At 38.5% G+C, this 20527-nt stretch overlaps 1 protein-coding gene across 3 annotated transcripts in view; it reads left to right on the plus strand.

Moving 5' to 3' along the window:
- LOC122553113 (calcineurin subunit B type 1) overlaps positions 1 to 20445 on the plus strand; it is a 70640-nt gene extending 50195 nt beyond the window's left edge. For 2 of the 3 annotated variants that reach the window (XM_043696664.2, XM_043696663.2), the window contains 4 exons: positions 5485 to 5661; positions 14962 to 15021; positions 16017 to 16201; positions 18530 to 20445. In XM_043696664.2, coding sequence (XP_043552599.1) covers positions 5485 to 5661; positions 14962 to 15021; positions 16017 to 16201; positions 18530 to 18577 — 470 coding nt within the window. In that variant the 3' untranslated portion in view covers positions 18578 to 20445. Of the gene's footprint in view, positions 1 to 5205; positions 5298 to 5484; positions 5662 to 14961; positions 15022 to 16016; positions 16202 to 18529 lie in introns of those variants that run through there. The other variant, XM_043696665.2, reaches the window with a different exon arrangement.
- The last annotated feature ends 82 nt before the right edge of the window (positions 20446 to 20527 follow it).

The raw sequence follows: 20527 nt of genomic DNA on the forward strand, positions 1-20527 counted from the left end.
ACGAACTCCATGGGACAGCAACCCGACCCCACCACCCCAGATTGATCTGCATGTAATAGGAGATGAAATGCATGTTATTTAAACAACTAACGACGAGTCTAAAGTCTCTCCACTCACGGGTGAAGGATACCACTAAACCACCCTACAATCACAATCGTGACTTCGAAGTAGTAGAAAATGTGTCTTAATCAGAGACTGGGAAAGGCCAAAGTTGGGACCCTGCTGGAAAGTACTGTTCAGGGTGTTGCTCCAACTGTAGTGAAGGCTAAAGGAAAGGATAGCTGGATTCATCCTGAGCAACTGTGAATGATGATGACAGAGGAGGAGGAGGAAAAAGACCAAGAAGGGCTGATTTTTTTAAAAATAAACTTTAATCTGTACCTCTGTATAGCCAGCCCTGCTATTGATACTGTATGCCTCTACACTTGTCTGCAGTAAGGTGACCAGATGGATTTGTCAAGGGAAATTAGCATTATGGTAGGCCTAGCAGGATATGTCTACTTCTGTTCAACTAGGCTCTTGAAGGGAGGATTAAGTTTTGCAGTCGGGGTAGACATAACCAGGCCATCATTTGTGCAGGGCAGACATTCTCATTTGTACCAATAAGCAAGGGAGCCCATTTGAGATATGGAATGTGACTAAAATTGATTACTGTAATAGACTGTCCAAATTGATCGCAATTTGGTCCTGCACCAAAGAAGTCAGTGATAATTCCAGTGTTGGCATTGGGGCTGCAAGTTTAAGTTTACCTGCCAAAGGGATCGCCTGGAAGGGAGAGACCATCACCTATTGTATGAAGGGAAGTGCTATAGTGAGGCCCTAGAAGTTAACCCCTCCCTGCTGAAGGAAAATTATATGGTGGGAAGGCAAAAGAGGGAAACTCCCCAGTAACCACCTGGAATACGAAGGAAGCTTCACTGGTCATGAATGAGGATGTTGGAAGTGTTCATCTGCAATGAAAAAACTTCTTGCCTTTACCGCTCCTGCCACCTTCACAACTGTGACGGTGGCAGGACATGCAAGATGTAAGTTGCCCTTGCGACAGATCAGACAGATCAGATTGTGTTCTCTTCAAAAGAAGGGAACAGCTACTATGTGGAAAAGTCAATGAAAGATTTAGTTGCAGAGTACTTCAGGAATGATGACTGGGTTGACAGTCAGTGGGGTTTATGGAAGGGAAATTGTGTTTGAATCTACTGGAATTTTTTGTGGACATCATTGGTACAGTTGACTGGGGGAGCCAGTGGTGTGACTTGGGCTTTGAGAAGGCTTTTAATAAGACCCCATAAGAGATTAATGTGTAAAATTTAAAGCACATGGCATTGGGGGTAGCGTTCTGACTGGCAGAAAAGTAGGAAAGAATAGGAATAAGCAATCATTTTCTGAGCAGCAGCCAGTAGCTAATCAGTGTTTAGAACCCAGCTATTCACTGTATGTGTTAATAATTTTAATGAGGGAACTGAATGTAATATCTTCAGGCTTGCAGATGATACACAACTGGGTGGGTGAACTGAGAGGAGGATGCAGAGATACTTCAGAATGATTTGGACAACTTGAGTGAGTGGGCAAATGCATGGTGGTTGCAATTAGTGTGGATAAATGTGAAGTTACTCACTTTGATAACAAAACTAGGCAGCAGATTATTATCTGAATGGGGAAGGGTGAGATGCAGTGGGACCTGGTTGTCCTTGTACACCATTCACTGAAAATAAACACGTAGGGTGCCGCAGCTCGTGAAAAAGACAAATTATATGTTGTTGGTCTTGGTGAGAGGATTTGAGAACAGGAGCAGGGATGTCTTGCTGCATTTGTATGGGGCCTGGAATATTGAGCATAGGTTTGGTTGTCTCATCGGAGGACGGAAGTTCTGGCGATGAAGCAAGTGCAATGAAGATTTACCAGACAGATTCCTGAAATTACAAGACAGACATATGAAGAGAGTGTGGATTGGTTAGGACTGTGTTCACTGGGGTTTAGAATAATGAAGTATCTCATAGAAATCTAACAGTCTGAGGGTAGGCCAATTAAGACTGAGATGTGGAGATTTGTTTTCACCTGGAATGTGGGGAGTCTGTCACAGAAAATGAAGAGGAAGTGAGAATAAGGAATGAGTTGGATGATCGGGCGGTGCTGAGTTTTAGCAATTTGACATTATAAATATTGACATATTTCCAAATCAGGTTGGTAAGTGGTTTGTTGGACGAACTTGCAAGTGGTGGTGTTCCCAAGTATCTATTGTCCTTTCCTTTTTTTAAATCAATGATTGAGAGTTTGTAAAGTAGTGTTAGAGGAACCTGGGTGCATTTCTGCAATGCATCTTGTAGACAATGATGTGGAGGTGCTGGAGTTGGACTGGGGTGGACAAAGTTTTTGATTTAAAAAAAAAAAAAAATTCTCAAACACTGGATTATAGTCCCAACAGGTTTGTTTGAAAGTATAAGCTTTCAGAGCGCTGCTCCTTTGTCAGGTAACTAGTGGGGCAGGATCATAACGCACAGAATTTATAGTAAAAGATAAAAGTACCACACAACTGATGCGGTGTTTTAAACAAACTTCGATTGCTGTTAAGTCTTTAATCACTGAGAATGGAGTTGTAGGTTTCGATTTGATTTAATGTGTAATTCCTAGAACTACTTTCAAGTCATAGTCCTGAGATAACTTAAAAGTTTTATCAGTATGAAGAAAAAGTGACATCTCAGCTCAGATAATGCATTAAAGGTGTTAGGTTAGAGTCTGTTGTGCACACTGCTACTATGAACAATATTATTGGAATGCTTGAATGTTTTTGAAAGGACTTTGAGTATGGCTGTAATATTATTTGTTCAAAAGGATTTTGAGATTCTAATATTCATCCTCCCTAGTAGGATCTGGATTGTCGACTATTTCTGACAGGACTGGTAACTATTGGAAAGTTAGTCAAATTTGCTAATGTCAACTGCTTGTTTTAATTTGCTTGAATGATATTAGCCATTTGTAACAATGGTGTGAGTAAGAATCATTTAGTGTCCTGCATTCCTTATGACTTTGTAGTTGTTACTCCAGTCAAAGTAAATGTTACAGTACAGGAACAGGCTCTTTGGCCATCTAAGCCTGCGCCAATCCAGATTTCTCTAAACCTGTCACCTGTTTTCTAAAGGTCTGTATCCCCCTGCTCCCTGTCCATTCGTGTATCTGTCTAGATACATCTTAAATGATGCTATCATTTCTGTCTCTGCCACTTCAGCTGGTAATGTGTTCCAAGTACCCACCACTGTGTAAAAAAACGTTCCACGCATATTTCCCCTAAACTTTTCCCCTTGCTTCGAGCTTAGACCCCTAGTAATTGAGTCCCCCACGCTGGGAAGAAGTTTCCTGCTATCCACCCTGTCTATACCCCTTATGATTTTGTAGACCTCAATCAGTTCCCCCCTCAACCTCTTTCTACTCATCCTCTCTTCATAGCTAGCATCCTCCGTACCAAGCAATATCCTAATGAATCTCCTGTGCACCCTCCCCAAAGTATCCACATCCTTTTGGTAATGTGGCAACCAGAGCTGTACTCAGTATTCCAAATGTGGCTGAACCAAAGTCCTATGGAACTGTAACATGATCTGCTAACTCTTGTACTCGGTACCCCAGCCAATGAAGGAAAGCATGCTGTATGCCTCCTCGACCAATTTATTGACCTGCATTGCCGCCTTCAGGGAACAATGGACCTGAACACCCAGATCTTTCTACATCGTTTCCTCAGGACTTTTTCGTTTACTGTATAGTTCGCTCTTGAATTGAGTCTTGCAAAATGCATCACCTCACATTTGCCCAGATTGAACTGCATTTGCCATTTCTCTACCCAATTCTTTAATCTATCTATATTCTTCTGTATTCTCTGAACGTCCTCTTCACTATCTGCTACTCCATCCATCTTAGTGTCATCTGCCATCTGGTTGCAGAGGCTTATGTCATAAATTATCCAGTTGGATTTTTTGTTTCAAAGTGCATAGCCACTTCCAAATGTTTCTCTATCATGTCATGTTTTAGCCTTTTTGTATGGTTTTGTAATAGAAGTTGATGTTGAAGCAAGATATATCATTTATATCAACTGGCACAATTTGCTGGCTATTGGTCTTAGATTAGATTCCCTAGTGTGGAAACAGGCCCTTAGGCCCAGCAAGTCTACACCAACCCTCCTGAAGAGCAATTCTCCCCCCCCCCCCCCCCCAGACCCATTCCCCTACATTTACCCATGACTAATGCACCTAACACTATGGGCAATTTAGCATGGCCAATTCACCTAACCTGCACATCTTTGGACTGTGGGAGGAAACCCACACAGACAGTCGCCCGAGGCTCTGGTGCTGTGAGGCAGCAGTGCTAACCACTGAGCCACCGTGCCGCACCTCTTAACTGCTGAGCTTCACCACATCCATTTGAATGATTGACGACTAGATGTTTTGCTGTTGTGCGCAATTTCCTGCTGTGAGCTTAGTGGGATCTTTGGAATTTGTCATTTACTGAGAGCTGTCAAGGGATGAGGGTCGAATTGTCCTTAACCCTTATTGCTTCTCCATTTTAAATATCTCTTTTTAGATATTTTTCAATCAACAAAATGTGCAAGGGAGTGCATCAGTCCATTAAAACAAACATATGTGAGGGTAACTGCATAATCTATTTTGATCTCCTCAGTGTTCAGCTGATATAATTAATATCTTAAGGTGAGCATGTTTTCTTTGTTTGAAACATCCCTGATCCTTCACTTCCTCTTGTCTTCCAAACAGGACCACCCTCCTCTTGCATAAGGGGTGACGGGAGGGGTGGGGCTAGGTTTTCATGGCTTGTCATGTATCTCCAACAGCCTGTATCTGTTCTGAAATGTCTGGTCAATCCATGGTCTCATTTTTCATGTTTCATTTTAGATGTTGCTTCCTTCTATTGTTTGTGAAAGGCTATGGATTTGAACAATATACAGTCCAAACTGTTCTTGTACATGGAATCAAAAGTGTCTAAAGTATAGAAGCTGTCATGGTGTGTTTGATCTGAAAGCACCAAGTCCATTCAATCATTAAACAAAACAATGTCCAAATCTCTACCTGCACTGGCTAAAGATTAATTGGCTTTTTGTTCGCTCAAATGCACGAAAGCCAGACTCCTCAACTCCTTGGATAGAACAAGGATTTGATTAATCTCTGTAGCAGCTGGGTCATATGACAATCGACTGAAGCTTGGAGTTAGTAACCAATGTATTGTCTGGGTCTGCTGTCAGCATTGCACCAGCAGAGACTGGATCAAGATGGCTAAGGCCAGGGCAAGCAAGAACCTGGGTGAGCAGCATGTTAAAGAGCTACTTCTGAATTTAGATTGGCATGGAGAGGAACATTTGTATACCTGGAGTTTGAATCTTCATCCATCCTATAGTTTTGTGAAGAAAATGGAGCTACTTTCCAACTCCTTTTGGTGGTTACAGCGTTGTATGCAAAAGATATTAATACACCGATTTTATTTTTTCAGTTGATGCTGATGAGATTAAACGGCTAGGAAAGCGGTTTAAGAAACTGGATTTGGACAATTCTGGCTCATTGAGTGTAGAAGAATTTATGTCCCTACCCGAGTTGCAACAGAACCCTCTAGTGCAACGGGTTATAGATATATTTGACACCGATGGAAATGGTGAAGTTGACTTTAAAGGTAAGGTCCTTTTCAGCAATTAAGTTTGAAAACGTTTTTGAGCAAAATGTTTAATTTTCAAAAAGTTTTAGTTTCGTGTCTGCATTTCTGCTTGCTCTTTAAAAGGAAACCTATGAATATAAAGTGTTCATGTAAAAATTATATTATTGCATTGCTTAATAAATAAATTCAAGTTGTTTGTTAACATTACTCAAGAAAGGTTTATTATGTTTAGAATTTTCTGCATAGGAAAATGTGCTTACTGAAATTAAGAAGATAAAACATATTATTTATCTAATTTTGAAAATCTGGTTTGGAGAATTTGTACTGCAGACCTTAAACTAGAAATTCCAAATTTAAATTATTCAACTGTTGAAGCAAGGTGTTTAATGTTAGGGAAATGGTGATAATTCATCAATGATTCATCTTCACTTTTATTTACCCTTTAATGTGAGCTGTGTATTGAATCTTAATATACTAATAAGGATTCAAGCTTAATTTATCGTTTGTCAAAATTGTATTGTAAGGCACATTTTTCAGTACTAAAATAGATGAGTATGTATTAACAGAGCTCCATAGAATTGATACGTTCTCAAGCACATAATTCAATGTGCCACAAAATCAAAAGCATCTTTTTAGTACGAGTGCAATTGTTTAGTTACCAAGTATATTGTTCTATGTTCTATATATGTTAAGTACATTAGTGTATCTGAATTTTTAAACATAGCCGTTGGGAAAGTCATGGATTTGGGACAGTATTTAATATTTTATCACCTATTCCAAGAATATTTGGGCTTTCTGGATATCCTTTAAAATTATATTAAATTTGTATGATTTGAGTAAATTGAATTTGTAATATTTAATATGTTGGTAATTTCAGCATTGCACCTTCGATTTCAAAAGGTTCCAATCTGTGTATCAATTTTATACAGTTGAGCTGCTAAATTTCAAGTGAAGTATACCAATTTTTAACCATGCCTATTTTATCAACATCCCTATTTCATTTTCCTATATTTTGCAATGTAGCAATCGAGTTATAATTTGATGTACAAAACAAATCAGATTTTGTTTGATAAAAGCTAATTAAAAAATAGAAAAATGAACAAACTGCTTCAACACTGATTGTAGATGTATTAGGTTTTATCATTGGAAACTTTAAAATCTTTAACAATCAAGTTAAAACTCTGAAGATTAAACTATTTTTTTTAAAACTCAAAATAGATTAAAAATTGTTTGGGAGATGGGGCTCTTCAGGATCAAAAAATAGTTGTATTCCATAGGGGAAACTTTCTTGCTTCAACTTGGCTCCTCTGTTCAAATGATTGAAACATAAACGTTGTGATTACTTCAAATACAGTTTAATAGAAACAATTTTTTTAAAATCATGCCTGAAATTGTGCAAATGCCAAGAGATATGTCACTGATTCAGTAAACCATATTTGCCTGTGCTTTAATTATTTCGGGTTGGTTAGCTTTGTTAGCTGCACGCTGGTTTGTAAGGCAGAATAATGCCAAGAGTGTAGATTCAATTCCTACTCTGAGGTTACCATGAAGGGCTCTCTTTCTCAAACACTCCCCTTGCCTGACGTATGGTGATCCTTGGGTTAAACAATCACCAGTTATCTCTGTGTAATAAGAGGGAAGCCCTATGATCCAGAAAGAACTATGGGACCTTTTATCTTTTATTTATGTCTAGAGATCAATTCAGCTAATTTAAGAATTGTTTATCAGACATTGATGCAAGTTTATATTTGATGCAAGTTTATATTTGATGCAACTAATGGAATATTTCTTCAGTTGTTTTGTCTCAACTTGTTAAGTTCATTTCACAAATGTTCCTTTACCTATAATTTCCTAGATTTAAAGGAATGAATAGTGTCTTTTGTTTTTCTAAGAATAAATCTATCTTCAGGACAGGTATTAGAAGTACAGTTTTAGTTCAGAAGTCCTTAATACAAATTGACTTAAATTACTCAAGTAGTTTACGATTGTAAAAGGAGCCAGTTTCTCCCAAAAAATTATGTTCTGAGTGTTAGATTTCTACCCAGATTGAGATGTGACTGACAAGTATAGTCAGTTTGCATCAGCCTTAAGCTGGTTTCATCTCCCATCTGGTCATGTGAAGTCTTTTGATGTAATTCCCTGAGACCTTGAATAGGATTTAGTTGAAGGTAATGTAAAGCTCCACTTCCATGGTTATAAAAATAACACTCAATAATCTGAGCTTGACGCACAGCAAGGGATAGCCTGCCTTTGTTTGACATTTTCTAAACCGTAAATAGTTTAGAATGATTTGCTACATCATCTGGCAGAATGTTTGTTAATTTTGGAATGTTAGGTGCAATAGATATTACATTGGGAGTCCTGACGTTTGCTGAATGAAATGCTTAGGTGATTCCATAGGAATAAATGGTGAGGGTTTGCATTTCACCATCTCCATAAGGATGTTGAATATAGTCTTAAACTTATCAACTTATTCTATCCTACTATATGAATGCAGCAAAGTACCATTATTATAACATAGAGGAGAAATTAATTTGCTTCAAGCAACTTTCACTCAAAGGTGCAGGCTCAGGTCTTCCTTTTGGTTGAGGCGTGGGTGAAAATATGGTTGCGATTGGCAGAATTTATTTGAGGTCCTTTTTTAAAAATGGATGTTTGAGGAAATTGCTGCAGTTAGTGCTTCTAAGTGTTACTTTTACATTTAGGGTAAACTCTTTTAGGATGGACTTGTTTAAAGAAAAAATAAACCTACCACATTAACAATTCCACTAAATGTGGTGAAAACATTTTAAACCTCTTAAGGTAATACTGCTAACAATTTTATGCAAGTCAATGTTTAAATATTTCAGGTGTACTCGTCCTGTTCTCCTTTTTTCTCTGTGAATGTTTCCAAAACATTCAAGATGGTGACCTCGAGCCAGTTCTGTAACGCTGTGCTGAATTTTCTACTGAAGGATACTAACATTGTAGTATCTATTTTGGTATAAATTGTCTTAACTGAGGAGGTAGGAATGTCTCCAGGAGAGTAACACCATACTAGTGAAGCAGATTGCAATGACAATGTCAAACCAAGGACAAGCAGCATCAGATTTTTTTTTTTAACTTCTCAGGCTTGTCGTGGTATTTGTATAATGGACCCATTGATGTGTGATAATCCTAAATGAGCTAGTGTAATTTGTAAGGCAACAATTATCTAAGATGTACTGCAGTGCATTGTGCTACTTACAAGGTGCTGCTTGATCTGTAAATGACACACCTGTATTTCTTTTAGTCCCTCTTTTTTTTTCCTGCACCTGCACAGTAGTTCAGGATAGATATTGTGATTTAGTGCGTGCATGCATGCATGACGCTCAACCTAGTGGTGGTGTTGCCACATGTGCAGTCTTTCTCTATTTGTATTTTTTAAACTTGAAATTCTGTACTTTCTATTCCAGTACTAAAATCGTAGAGGTATACAGCATGGAACAAACCCTTCAGCCAACTCATCCATGCCAACCTGATTTTCAAAACTGCACAAGTCCCATTTGCCTGCATTTGGCCCATATCCCTCTAAATCTTTCATTTTATATTTTACTATCTGCTTCCCTGTTGACTTTCAGATGACTGGCCTCTGCAGACTGACAGTCCTGGATGATTGAGCTTTTGAGATGTGAAATTGCTAATATGGGATGTAAGTTTGCTCGCTGAGCTGTAGGTTTGATATCCAGATGTTTCATTACCTGGCTAGGTAACATCATCAGTGGCGACCTCCAAGTGAAGCGAAGCTGTTGTCTCCTTTCTATTTATGTGTTTGTCCTGGATGGAGTTCCTGGGGTTTGTGGTGATGTCATTTCCTGGTTTTTCACCCCCCCCCCCCACAAACCACCATCAATCACATTGCTAATGAAAACATCATGAAGCTAGTGGACCTGTGCCTCACCACCCACTTTCACCTTCAACAACATAATCTACAAACAAACCAACGGCACACCCATGGGATCTCCGCTATCAGTATTTATAGCAGAAGCGGTAATGCAGAGACTAGAACAAACAGCCCTACCAACCATCAAACCAAAAATCTGGGTCCACTATGTAGATGACACCTTTGTCATCACAAAATGAAACAAGATAGAAGAGACATTTAACATCATCAACAACACATTCACAGGCATAAAGTTCACCAAGGAGGAAGAAACCGACAACAAACTCTCATTCCTGGACGTCACAGTCAAAAGAGAGGACAACGGAGGGCTACAAACCTGCGTATACAGAAAACCGACAAACACTGACCAAATACTTAACTACACCAGCAACCATCCCAACACACACACAAACGAAGCTGTATCAGAACACTATTCCAACGAGCCGCCACACACTGCAGCACAGACGAACTTCGGAAAACAGAGGAGAACCATTATACAACCTATTCAAGAAGAACGGATACTCAAAAAATACAGTCCGCAGATTCCTCAAGAACAAACCACGACAAGCAGACCAAACACAGCCAGAAACCCTAACCACCTTATCATACATCAAAGAAGTTTCAGAAATGACAGCCAGACTACTAAGACCCCTCGGAATCCTAGTAGCACACAAACCCACCAACATACTCAAACAAAAACTAACAAACTTAAAAGACCCAGTACATCCCATGGACAAAACCAACGTTATCTACAAAATTCCATGCAAGCACTGCCACAAACACTACGTAGGACAAACAGGAAGAAAGTTAGCCAGGATATACGAACACAAGCTATCCACAAAAAGACACGACCCTCTCTCCCTCGTAGCCCTACACACGGATGAAAAAAAAACACCATTTTGACTGGGATAACACCTCTATCCTGGGACAGGCTAAGCAAAGAGATGCCAGAGAATTCCTAGAGCACTCCAACCACAACGCCATAAACACACACACAGATCTAGACACCATCTATCAACCCCTCAGAAAATGAACAGGAAATGACATCACCACAAACCCTAGGAACCCCATCCAGGAGAAAGATATAAATAGAAAGTAGGAGACAACCGCTTCGCTTCATTTGGAGGTTGCCACTGATGTTACCTAGCCAGGTAATGAAACGTCTGGATATCAAACCTACAGCTCAGCGAGCAAACCTACACCCTAAACCTCAACCTGAGCTACAAACCTTGCAACTGCTAATATATTGTCCTGTTTCAGTTCCATAATGGGGAATGGTGTTGCTCCTTTTCAATGAATATCTGGTATAAGTACTTGAAAAAAGTGGTTTTCTTTAAAGTATTTAACATTGTTACAGGCATGCTCAAAGCAAGAAACACTTTGGCTTAAATTTGAAAAACATGGCCCCAAAGGGCTTGTACAGGTTTTGTCCGTGATGAGCTCATCAGTTGCTGTAATTAGTCATATGCTGAATTTGGTACACTTGGGCTCTGAGGGATCTGTCTTATTCTTTGACATTCCCTTTGTTTGAGACAGTTACTTACACTGTATACATTTCTTTCCCTTATCCACAGGCGAGGCTACAGTTTGCGTTGTTATGGATTATTTGGAATCTTTCATCTTAGGTAGAATTTTGCATATAGTTGACATGGTATTTTGAGCATTGGAATTATGTAAATGTTGAGCTAGCTGATATTTAATTGTTTAGAAGTACGGAAGCTTAGTTTTGGTCAAAGAGACATGCTATTGAAGTTTTTCATCTTGCCCTCATTAGGACAGAATCTCAAGAGTATCAAATCTCGGGGCAACATCTCACCTTGTATGAGAAGATTGTTTGGTTGGCACATGGAATTTGATTCTTAGAGGTGTTACCATAGAGAATATGCCAAGGAATAGTTAACTACCAACCTTTCATTTAAACTTAAACCAGGCAGCTCTGCTTTGGTCAAGGTATTGCCATGGTAAATACACAAGGGAATATTTGGCCCATAAGCTTTTGTTTATCTGCAAAGGTGCAAGTGGACTTGTTAATTCTGTTTGCAAAGATTAGAGCCCCGCATGTGAATATGTGGCTACTAATATTTATACCAATTTAAGTATTCAAGTTCCAACAAGTGCAACTTGTATGTACTTGAAAAATTTGGATAACTACCACATAAATGCCGGTTATAACATTTTGGTTTTACAGGCACCAAGATACTGCAACTTACATTTGAGTTCATGTTTTCAGAAATTGGTAACTGATGTAGTGTTATATTATCTTTAATCTTGGATTATTGCATCACAGAATTGGTATGATGCAATAAGAACCTGTTAGCTCCTTGTCTGTGCCAGCTCTCCAACATAATGTTTAGAATATAAAGAGTGTCAGGGCATTCCTAAGAGGCAGATCAGGAAGGCAAAGAGAGTATATGCAATAGTTTTGAAAATAGGGTTAACGATAATCATTGCTCACTCCTTTTGAGAGTAGCAGTTTGGGATATTATGTGGAGGTTCTACAGGATGTTATTGAGGCCTATTCTGGAGTTGTGTGCACAGTTTTAGCCTCCCTGTTATAGGAGGATTTTATTAAGCTGGAGGGGGTTCACAAGATTTTTGAGGATGTTGCCAGGAATGAAGGGTTTAAGATATGAGAGACCCTGCATAGGCTGGGACTTTTTTTCACTAGAATGTAGGAAATTGAGAGGTGACTTTATAGTGGCTTATAAAATAATGAAGAATATAGGTAAGGTGAATGGCAGGTGTCTTTTCCTGAAGGTGGAGGATTTCCAGACTAGGGGGTATATTTTTCAAGGTGAGAGAAAAGAAATTTTAAAGACATAGGCAATTTTTTTGTTTAAACACAATGGTTCATGTGTGGAATGAACTTCCAGAGGAAGTGGTGGATACAGGTATCATTGCAATGTTTAAAAGACACGTGGATAAATACATGAGCATCAAGTGTTTAGAGGGATATGGCCCAGGCAAAGGCAGGTGGGACTAGATTGTTTCTGATAGAGTCAGCAGGGATTGGTTGGAGTGGAGGATACTCAGTGACTCGTTTTTATATTTTGACTGAATATTGAACAAAACCAGTGCCTCAACTCCTCCTCAAAAAGATGTCAGCATTTTTAACTGGGAGAAATGTTGAGTAGCTAGTGCATTTATTAGGTCTGGAAATTAATTGATGGACTAAAAAAGCAAGGGTGATGTGAGAAAAAGCATTTTCACTCGAGGTAGCAGTTAGATTGCACTGCCTGGAAGTGCGGTAGAGGAAGGCTCAATTTGGGGCATTCAGGGGGGCATTGGATGGTTAATTGGAGAAAAAATAGTAAGCGAGGGCATGGTGAGAAAGCAGGTGGTTGGCACTAGATGATTTGAATGCAGGCATGATGGACTGAGTGGGCTTTGCATCATAAGACTTCTGCAATTCTTTGAAAAGTTTGAAATGTTGAATTGGGTGAGTGAAATTGAAATGAGTTGTTGAATTTGTCTGAACTTTAGGGTACTTTCTGCCTCTAATTTTGTTTGTTGGTTCTGTGTGGCGTGTTTAAAGTGGTCTCTCCACATCCAATACAATGGACTCCCTACAGTGTGGAAACAGGCCCTTCAGCCCATCAAGTCCACACAGACCCATTCCCCTACCCTATATCTACCCCTGACTAATGCACCTAACACTATGGGCAATTTAGCATGGCCAATCCACCTGACCTGCACATCTTTGGACTGTGGGAGGAAACCGGAGCACCCAGAGGAAACCCACCCAGACACGGAGAATGTGCAAACTCCACACGGGCAGTCACCAAAGGCTGGCATCGAGCCTGGGACCCTGGTGCTGAGGCAGCAGTGCTAACCACTCAGCCACCGTGCCGCCTTATGTGTAGATTAAATGTTGCACTTCAGTCATAAGCAGCATCAAAATGTGCAGGTGCTATAATTATAATTCTAAAAGTTTCAAATCCTAACGTACCATCCTGCAGAAGGTTTGACAAAATGAGTCAAATAGTTTGAGAGTTCATTTGGATGCTATCAGTCACTGTTTCACTTTTGTAATTTAAGTGTAAAAGACAGGACAGCAGGAATAAATGGGTTTTTTTTCCCACCTCCTTGGGTTGAAGGCAGTAGTTCTTTGCCAAAGCTTGCTTTGTCAGTAACAATTAACTGTTTTACAAACTATCAGACCCTCTAATTGGAGAATCAAGTCACTGCTGTGTGGTTCTGCTAATATGATTTAGTGAAAAGGTTGTGTATGGAGGAGCAGCTTGTAAACAGCAGGGTGTGTGCATTCAAATTTGCCCAATGACTGCAGAACTGCTTGACCATTGGAATCAGGAGGGCCTGAGTGTACATTCCCCAGCCTATAGTTTGTGACTGGTGGCTCTGGACTCTGGAGTGGCATAGGACCCAACTGAAGCCCCTGTTAAGAATGAGCTTCCTTGAATCAATTTGCATCCAACCAATTTTTAAAATATTTTCTGTTCAAAAAGTTGTGAAATGCATAATTGTTCTATTTTAATTTCACAAAGGCAGGCTTTAAATTTAATATCTTGTTGTGTTTGTGCAGTGCTGAAGACAATTAGACTTCGAGTAACCAGACAGTATTGTTATAAGTAGGGAATAGGACATCACTCCCTGTTGTTAATGTGCAATACAGAAAACTCTCCTCGTATTGGGCAAAGGGACTTCAGATATGTTTGGCAACAGTTTTTTTTCATAAAAGGCCATTCTTCAGAAGGTGTGATGTATTTTATTGTCATTGCTACAACTTACTGAGATTCAGCAAGAGTGCACACTCTATACCCTCCAATGAAAAATAACCATCCATCTGCATAATTGATAGTTAAGGTAAGATAAAACACATGAAACAGTCAAAATGAGTGAAGCAGTCAAGATGAGAAACTGGTTGCTCATTTGTTTGCATAAATTTATGCATGCTCAGTTTGGACTCAATGCAGTATTTGTTCTTCATGGAATAGTTTTCCAAGATGTTTCTCCACCCATATGTGAATGTGTGATGAACGCTATCAGTTCACCAAGGAGGAAGCTTTCCTTAAAATAAGGGTTAAACTTAGATTCAGTTTAACCCTTTTTAAGTAAAAGCTGGTCTCTTAGTGAGCAAAAGGGAACCTCTTGTAATGCACTGGTAGTGTCCTGAACCATGGACTGGAAGGCCCGTGTTCAAGTCTCACCTGTTCCTGAGGTGTGAAAATATCATTGCTGAACAGGTGAATGAGAAAAATGGGTTAAAGTTAGCTAGAATACGATGCTAGTTTGAAGACTCCCTGAATTTGGATGTTGAGTATAATAACCATGTATTTACAAAGCATTTTGAAACAATTGGAATGCAATGTTTGATTATTGTTTAAAAATGATTAGTTTCTTTTGTGATTGGTTGTTTCAAAGTATCAACCAACTCTGTTATGGAATTGTTCTTGTAGAGTTTATTGAAGGCGTCTCCCAATTTAGTGTCAAAGGTGATAAAGAACAGAAATTGCGATGTAAGTATGATTTTAGTGTACTTGAATTTTGAGTGATTAATGCATATTTCCTTTGACTGCATTGCTTATTGTTTGGTACTGAAGGTAATTGAAATATTTGTGGACTTAACCATTTAAAGTTCGAAAGAGGATAAAGCCACTCCATTTTAATTTTAATTTTGAACCTTCTGGGTATTGATTGACCTAAGCTGAGTGAGAAGTACTCTTTTCCCCTGATCCAGGAAGCCAGTGAGCTCAAGCCCAACTCTAGGGATGTGAACACATAATTTTGACTGCCACTTGTGTAATAATATTCAGGAAGTGCAGCATTATTAAAGTTATAGCCAAGTTTACTTTCAGTTGCCAGGAAACTCAACTCTGGAATTCCCTCCGTGTCTTCCTTAACCCTTTACTTTTCTCCTTGAAGATATTTTTTGTTTGAAACACAACCTCTCTGCCCAAGCTTTAGTTAATCTGACTATTTTATAATGCTATTGCAAAACACCTTTGAGCACACTATTATGTTAAAGGTGCTATATAAGTTGTCAGTTAAGTCATAGAATCCCTACAGTGCAGATTAGAGGTCATTTGACTGATCGAGTTTCCCAACAGCATTTCGCTCAGACCAGAGCACCTGGCAGAAACCAGGCAGACTCTGGGAGAACATACAAACTCCATAGTCACCCAAGGCCAGAATTGAACCTGGGTCCGTGGTGCTGAGGCAGCAGTGTTAACCTTTGTGCCACTGTGTTGCCGTAGAAACTATTTTAAAATGAATATTAGCTGAATACTTCAAAAATGTTCAGACACATCTTGAAATTTATATTGTTACTCTTCATGTGGTAGAAAATGCATTTCCCCCATTATGAATTAATGATCATCTGCTCAAATGTATTTTCAACCCAAAGGTGAAAGTAACTCAAAATTGTCTAGAAGATTCCTAAAGTAAAACCTTTAAAATTGAGTTTTACAGTGTCATGACTGCAACAGCAATTCAAACTATTTTTCTTTTTCAGTTGCTTTCCGCATCTATGACATGGATAAGGATGGGTACATCTCTAATGGAGAGCTTTTCCAGGTGTTGAAGATGATGGTGGGGAACAATCTAAAAGACACTCAGCTACAGCAAATTGTAGACAAAACCATAATTAATGCAGATAAAGATGGAGATGGGAGAATATCTTTTGAAGAGTTTTGTGCAGTAAGTAAATCTGCTTTCTGGATAACAACATGCTGCAGCATTTGCGTACCTCCTTGTCTGAACAATTTGCCAGAACAGAGCATTGCTAAGTTATTAGATTTGTTCTGTTAATAAAAGATAAAATGAGAAGTTTTTAAATATTGACCATTAAATTAGACATGCTTTTATTGAATTTTATTGATATATGAGACACCTTATCAGGGAAATGTTTTATTAATGTCAAATTTTAATGCTGTTGGGAGTATTGAAATATTTGACTAACTGGATTTAATTTTTTAAAATTCATTTTCCTGCTTGGTCAAGTCATAGCCAAAGCAACCTTGATAAGTATTTGAAGGGGAGCTTACTCCTGGCAGTTTAATTTACAATAGACTTCATTCTCCAGCACCAGTGCTGCTGAAAAATGAAATTATTTATCACTGGGAAAATTTGTGATTGTCTGCGAGGCTTTCCCTTCAATCATGAGATGCATGTAGAGTTAAATCATGATCCAGCCATGTGGAATGATGTTTGAGTACATTCTTTGTGTCTAGGCTTCCTCTCCTTCAAATTCACCATTGCTCCTTGACTGAAATAGTCTTCAGCAATGGCATGTACTCACCTGCTAACATGGTTCCAGGAGTGACTGCCACTGAGAAACAGTCCACAGTTCAATGCTCAGTTAATTGACACAGACTATGCCAGTTCCAGTTTATCATATACTTCATTGCCAGACGATGTAAATACAAATGAGGACAGTAGCTTGGAACAATCCATATACTGAGCATTACTATCCAAATATAGCTGAAAAAGGCCTATACGTTTAGCACATCAGACCTCACAGATGGTGCTTTGGATGCTAAATGGTAGCTTTCCTTAGCAAAAATGGATTCTCCTTCATATGCATTTGTTGATGTTTTTGAACTGAAAATGGATGAGTTAATAGGTCAGTCAGCCATCCTGAACACAAGATGATATCAGCTGTTCAGGGCTAAGCAGGTTAGTTTGAATTTGGTAGCCTTTGAATTCTGGATTGGGTCATTAAGGTGGAGTGGAAAAGGTTGTGGTGTTTGTGACAGAACAAGTAGATTGTGTGGTATTACTGCAACATTCTGATGCAGTTTTCATATGTTGAGCCTCGGTTCCTCAGTTCACAGGTTATACTCCAACGGTGGATGCATAGTCAAAATGTGAACGGATGCCATAATGGTTTGCTTTATTAGTTTGATTTTTTTTTTGTATCAGCTGTTTCAAGAGCTGCAACTGAGCCTAGTGCTGCTCTTCCCCTATCCAAATGTGTACACTTGACAGCTGAGGTGTCACTGCACCTAAGTGTATTTATGTTCTCAATCCAGCAGCGCAAACTGTTGCCTTGGCTACTCTTGGCCAGCTCAGCACAGGTGGACTGAGCATTTGCACTAGCCATCGAGAAGCTCAAGTTGTTTTTCAGTCACTATGTTCTGACAGCTGTGCCCACCTGACCTGTTGTAATACATAAATTGCAGATATTCATGACTTTGTACAAAATGTAAGAAATGTTTGTCTTGCAGTATGTTGAAGGTTAGTGCTAAGATGAGGCTCATCTTGCTTGAAACGCAAAAGCAGTGGGATTGAAGAAAATAAAATGGAGGGACATACCTTTTGTTGGTTATATAACTACAGAGTAAGAACCTATAATTCCCAAAATGGGAATTGAACTTTACTCCAGTTATGTGAAACACAATCTTGGCATATTAGAATCTATTTAGTTTGGTGTAGACACATCTATGGCTAATCTGGAATGAGACTTCCTTATTCATATTGTAATATTTTCTGAATTTTGATTTTCTTATTGAAATGATTACAGTGGCAATCCATTATAAAATGGTTCAATATACTGCAATTTTCTTAATGCAGAGGTCTTGCTAAAACAGAAATCTTTTATTCAAATCTTGCTAGTTAAGAATAGGAGTTTTCATATTAACATGCTCTGGTGATATAGCAATTTTAATTTTGGACTCCAATATCTGTTGTTATATGTTTCTGGCTTGTACTATTGATTCTGCTATAATGCATGTTTCTTCAAAGCGAATTGGCTACAACCCAATCAAAGAATTTGTAGAATGTGAACTTACCTGTATTGGCTATAATGTGATTATAGTCCCATCGGTTTAAATGGTGCTGGTATTATGTGATTTTCTTAACACAGAATCGCACAGGAATGGAACTATTGTTTTCTATCAGAACAGACTGTATGTATTGATGATTTAAAGAGCCTGTCTCCTAATTATCCAAGATGTTGCATGTTTTGCTGCTCTGTATCGTCCAATGACTGAGGCAAATACTTACCATTTGTACTTTCCCATCCAGGTTGTAGGAGGCCTAGACATCCACAAAAAGATGGTTGTTGATGTGTGACCTCTTTCAAGGCTCTACCCAACACTTCTGCTTTCTTCTCCATTTCTGAAGATCTGCTCAAGATGTCCAGCAATGCTTTCTGTGTATTTAATGGAAGTATTTTCTCTGTGAAGCCACTTTTTCCAACATGAGCCTCAAGCCAACTAAGTGTTATTGAACTTCAATTCTCTCAATAACCCAGTGTAGCACTTTAAAAAGTCTGAAGGACAGCTGTAAAGGAGCATCTCAGTGTGGTGGAGAAGGGGAAGGGGCTGGATTCTTATTTATTTCATTCTCATCTTTTATAACAAGGAAGTATATCTATAGCTTTGTAAATGTAAAAGTAGTTGTTTGGGCTTTAATAAAACTTGATGCAGAGACTTGATTTGAAATAATAAAACAAAAGGTAGTCTACGAAGTGCCAAGCATGGATTACACAAATCATTTTAAGATACTTCTGTCATAACATTGTGTTTTTATTTGCTTTCCCATTATATGTATTTCATGTCTGGTAATAAATTTAAAAATGGTTGAAAAATAGTTTTCATGTGAACAGGGTTTTTTTCACTGTTCTTGTTTTGGTATGTTGACTTTTGAACATTTTTGCTTCTGGTCACAATTATTTACATTTTGTTAATGAATGTTCCATATTTTGGGTTCCTTTATTAGGAACTGTCTCTTTAGTTAGTTCCTCTTGGTAACTACTCCAGCATATTGTAGATGCCAAGACTTCAAAGTAAAATGGCAGGATAATTATGGCATGTTCTTGTGTACTGTTGTGGTAAGTTGGTGAGTAAGACACTTTATCAGAATTCATTGTTTTTGAAGTCTCACCAGATTTAAACTACACTTTGACCTTGCAGGGACATGTTTCAGAACAAAATATCCCAATTACACTCAAACTTTTTAAAAAAGATGCAGTTCTGTTCATTTCAGTATTTGGACGGGAAATTTAATAATCTGCATCTGTTAATGTGGTCTTTTGTTCAGGAGAAAACTTTACATTCAAAGTTAGTTAGTTATACCTCCTGGTTATCCTCTTGTCACATGTGAAGTTGTAATTTTTTTAAAGTTTTTGAAATTATTCTTCCTTGTCTGATTGCAGTTTGTTCAAGTGCAATACGATGCACTGTATTTAGAGTTCCTTTTCCCTCAAACTATCCCCTTGGCTTTCTAGGATAGGTTATTAAGGAAAAAACAAAACTTACACCAAGAATACTTTCTATAATTGATGTAATCCAGTCTCTTCATTTTAAAATCTGTTATGGGGAAAAGGGAAGCAGTCAAAACTGCTTTGTGCTAAGATCAAATCATTCATGTAGCTCTCTCCCATTGCTGTTCCTTCAGCTAAGTGCTGCACACTGGTGGGCTCTGACTTTGTGTGAGAGATCCAGGTGCTTGGTGTCCTTGCATGATTAACTTTTGCATGTAGATTGAAATATTCCTCGTTTACATAAATTGCAATGTTCATATAAAAGTTGCCAAATGTTGGTAAATGTTGAAGAAAAAGAACTCCACTAACTATACTCTTTCTTCCTCTGGATCAGTGCATGGTTCGTAATCATAGCCAGTTCTATCTGCTCCACTGTCAATTGCCATGTGCTCTGTTTCAAGGGGAATCTAGTCTTCTGTGAATTTACTTGTACATAAGTATTTGTTAGTCATGGAGGGAATGCTCTTTCCCACTGCTTGTGCATAAGTTGACTGCAGTCCAACGTAGAGCACACATCTTTTTCCTTATGTGGGAATGTTTTTAGTTTGTGTAGGGGGGAGAAAAAACAGTTAAATGTTGAATGTTGAGTTTTCTTCTCTGCATGTTGCATCATATGCTGTGGGATTATTGGAACCTTCATCTGTAAGTACATTGAAAATAAAATATTTGAACCTTCTTTGTCTGATTAGCTTACTTTTGAGGGAGAGTAGTTCTGTTAAACTTGGTTAATATTGAGTCTGGTATGACTTAGACCAGTT

Source organism: Chiloscyllium plagiosum, unplaced genomic scaffold (assembly GCF_037043375.1).
Source record: "Chiloscyllium plagiosum isolate Xiang-an unplaced genomic scaffold, Cpla_swu_hap1 HiC_scaffold_10, whole genome shotgun sequence".
Lineage (NCBI taxonomy): Eukaryota > Metazoa > Chordata > Chondrichthyes > Orectolobiformes > Hemiscylliidae > Chiloscyllium > Chiloscyllium plagiosum.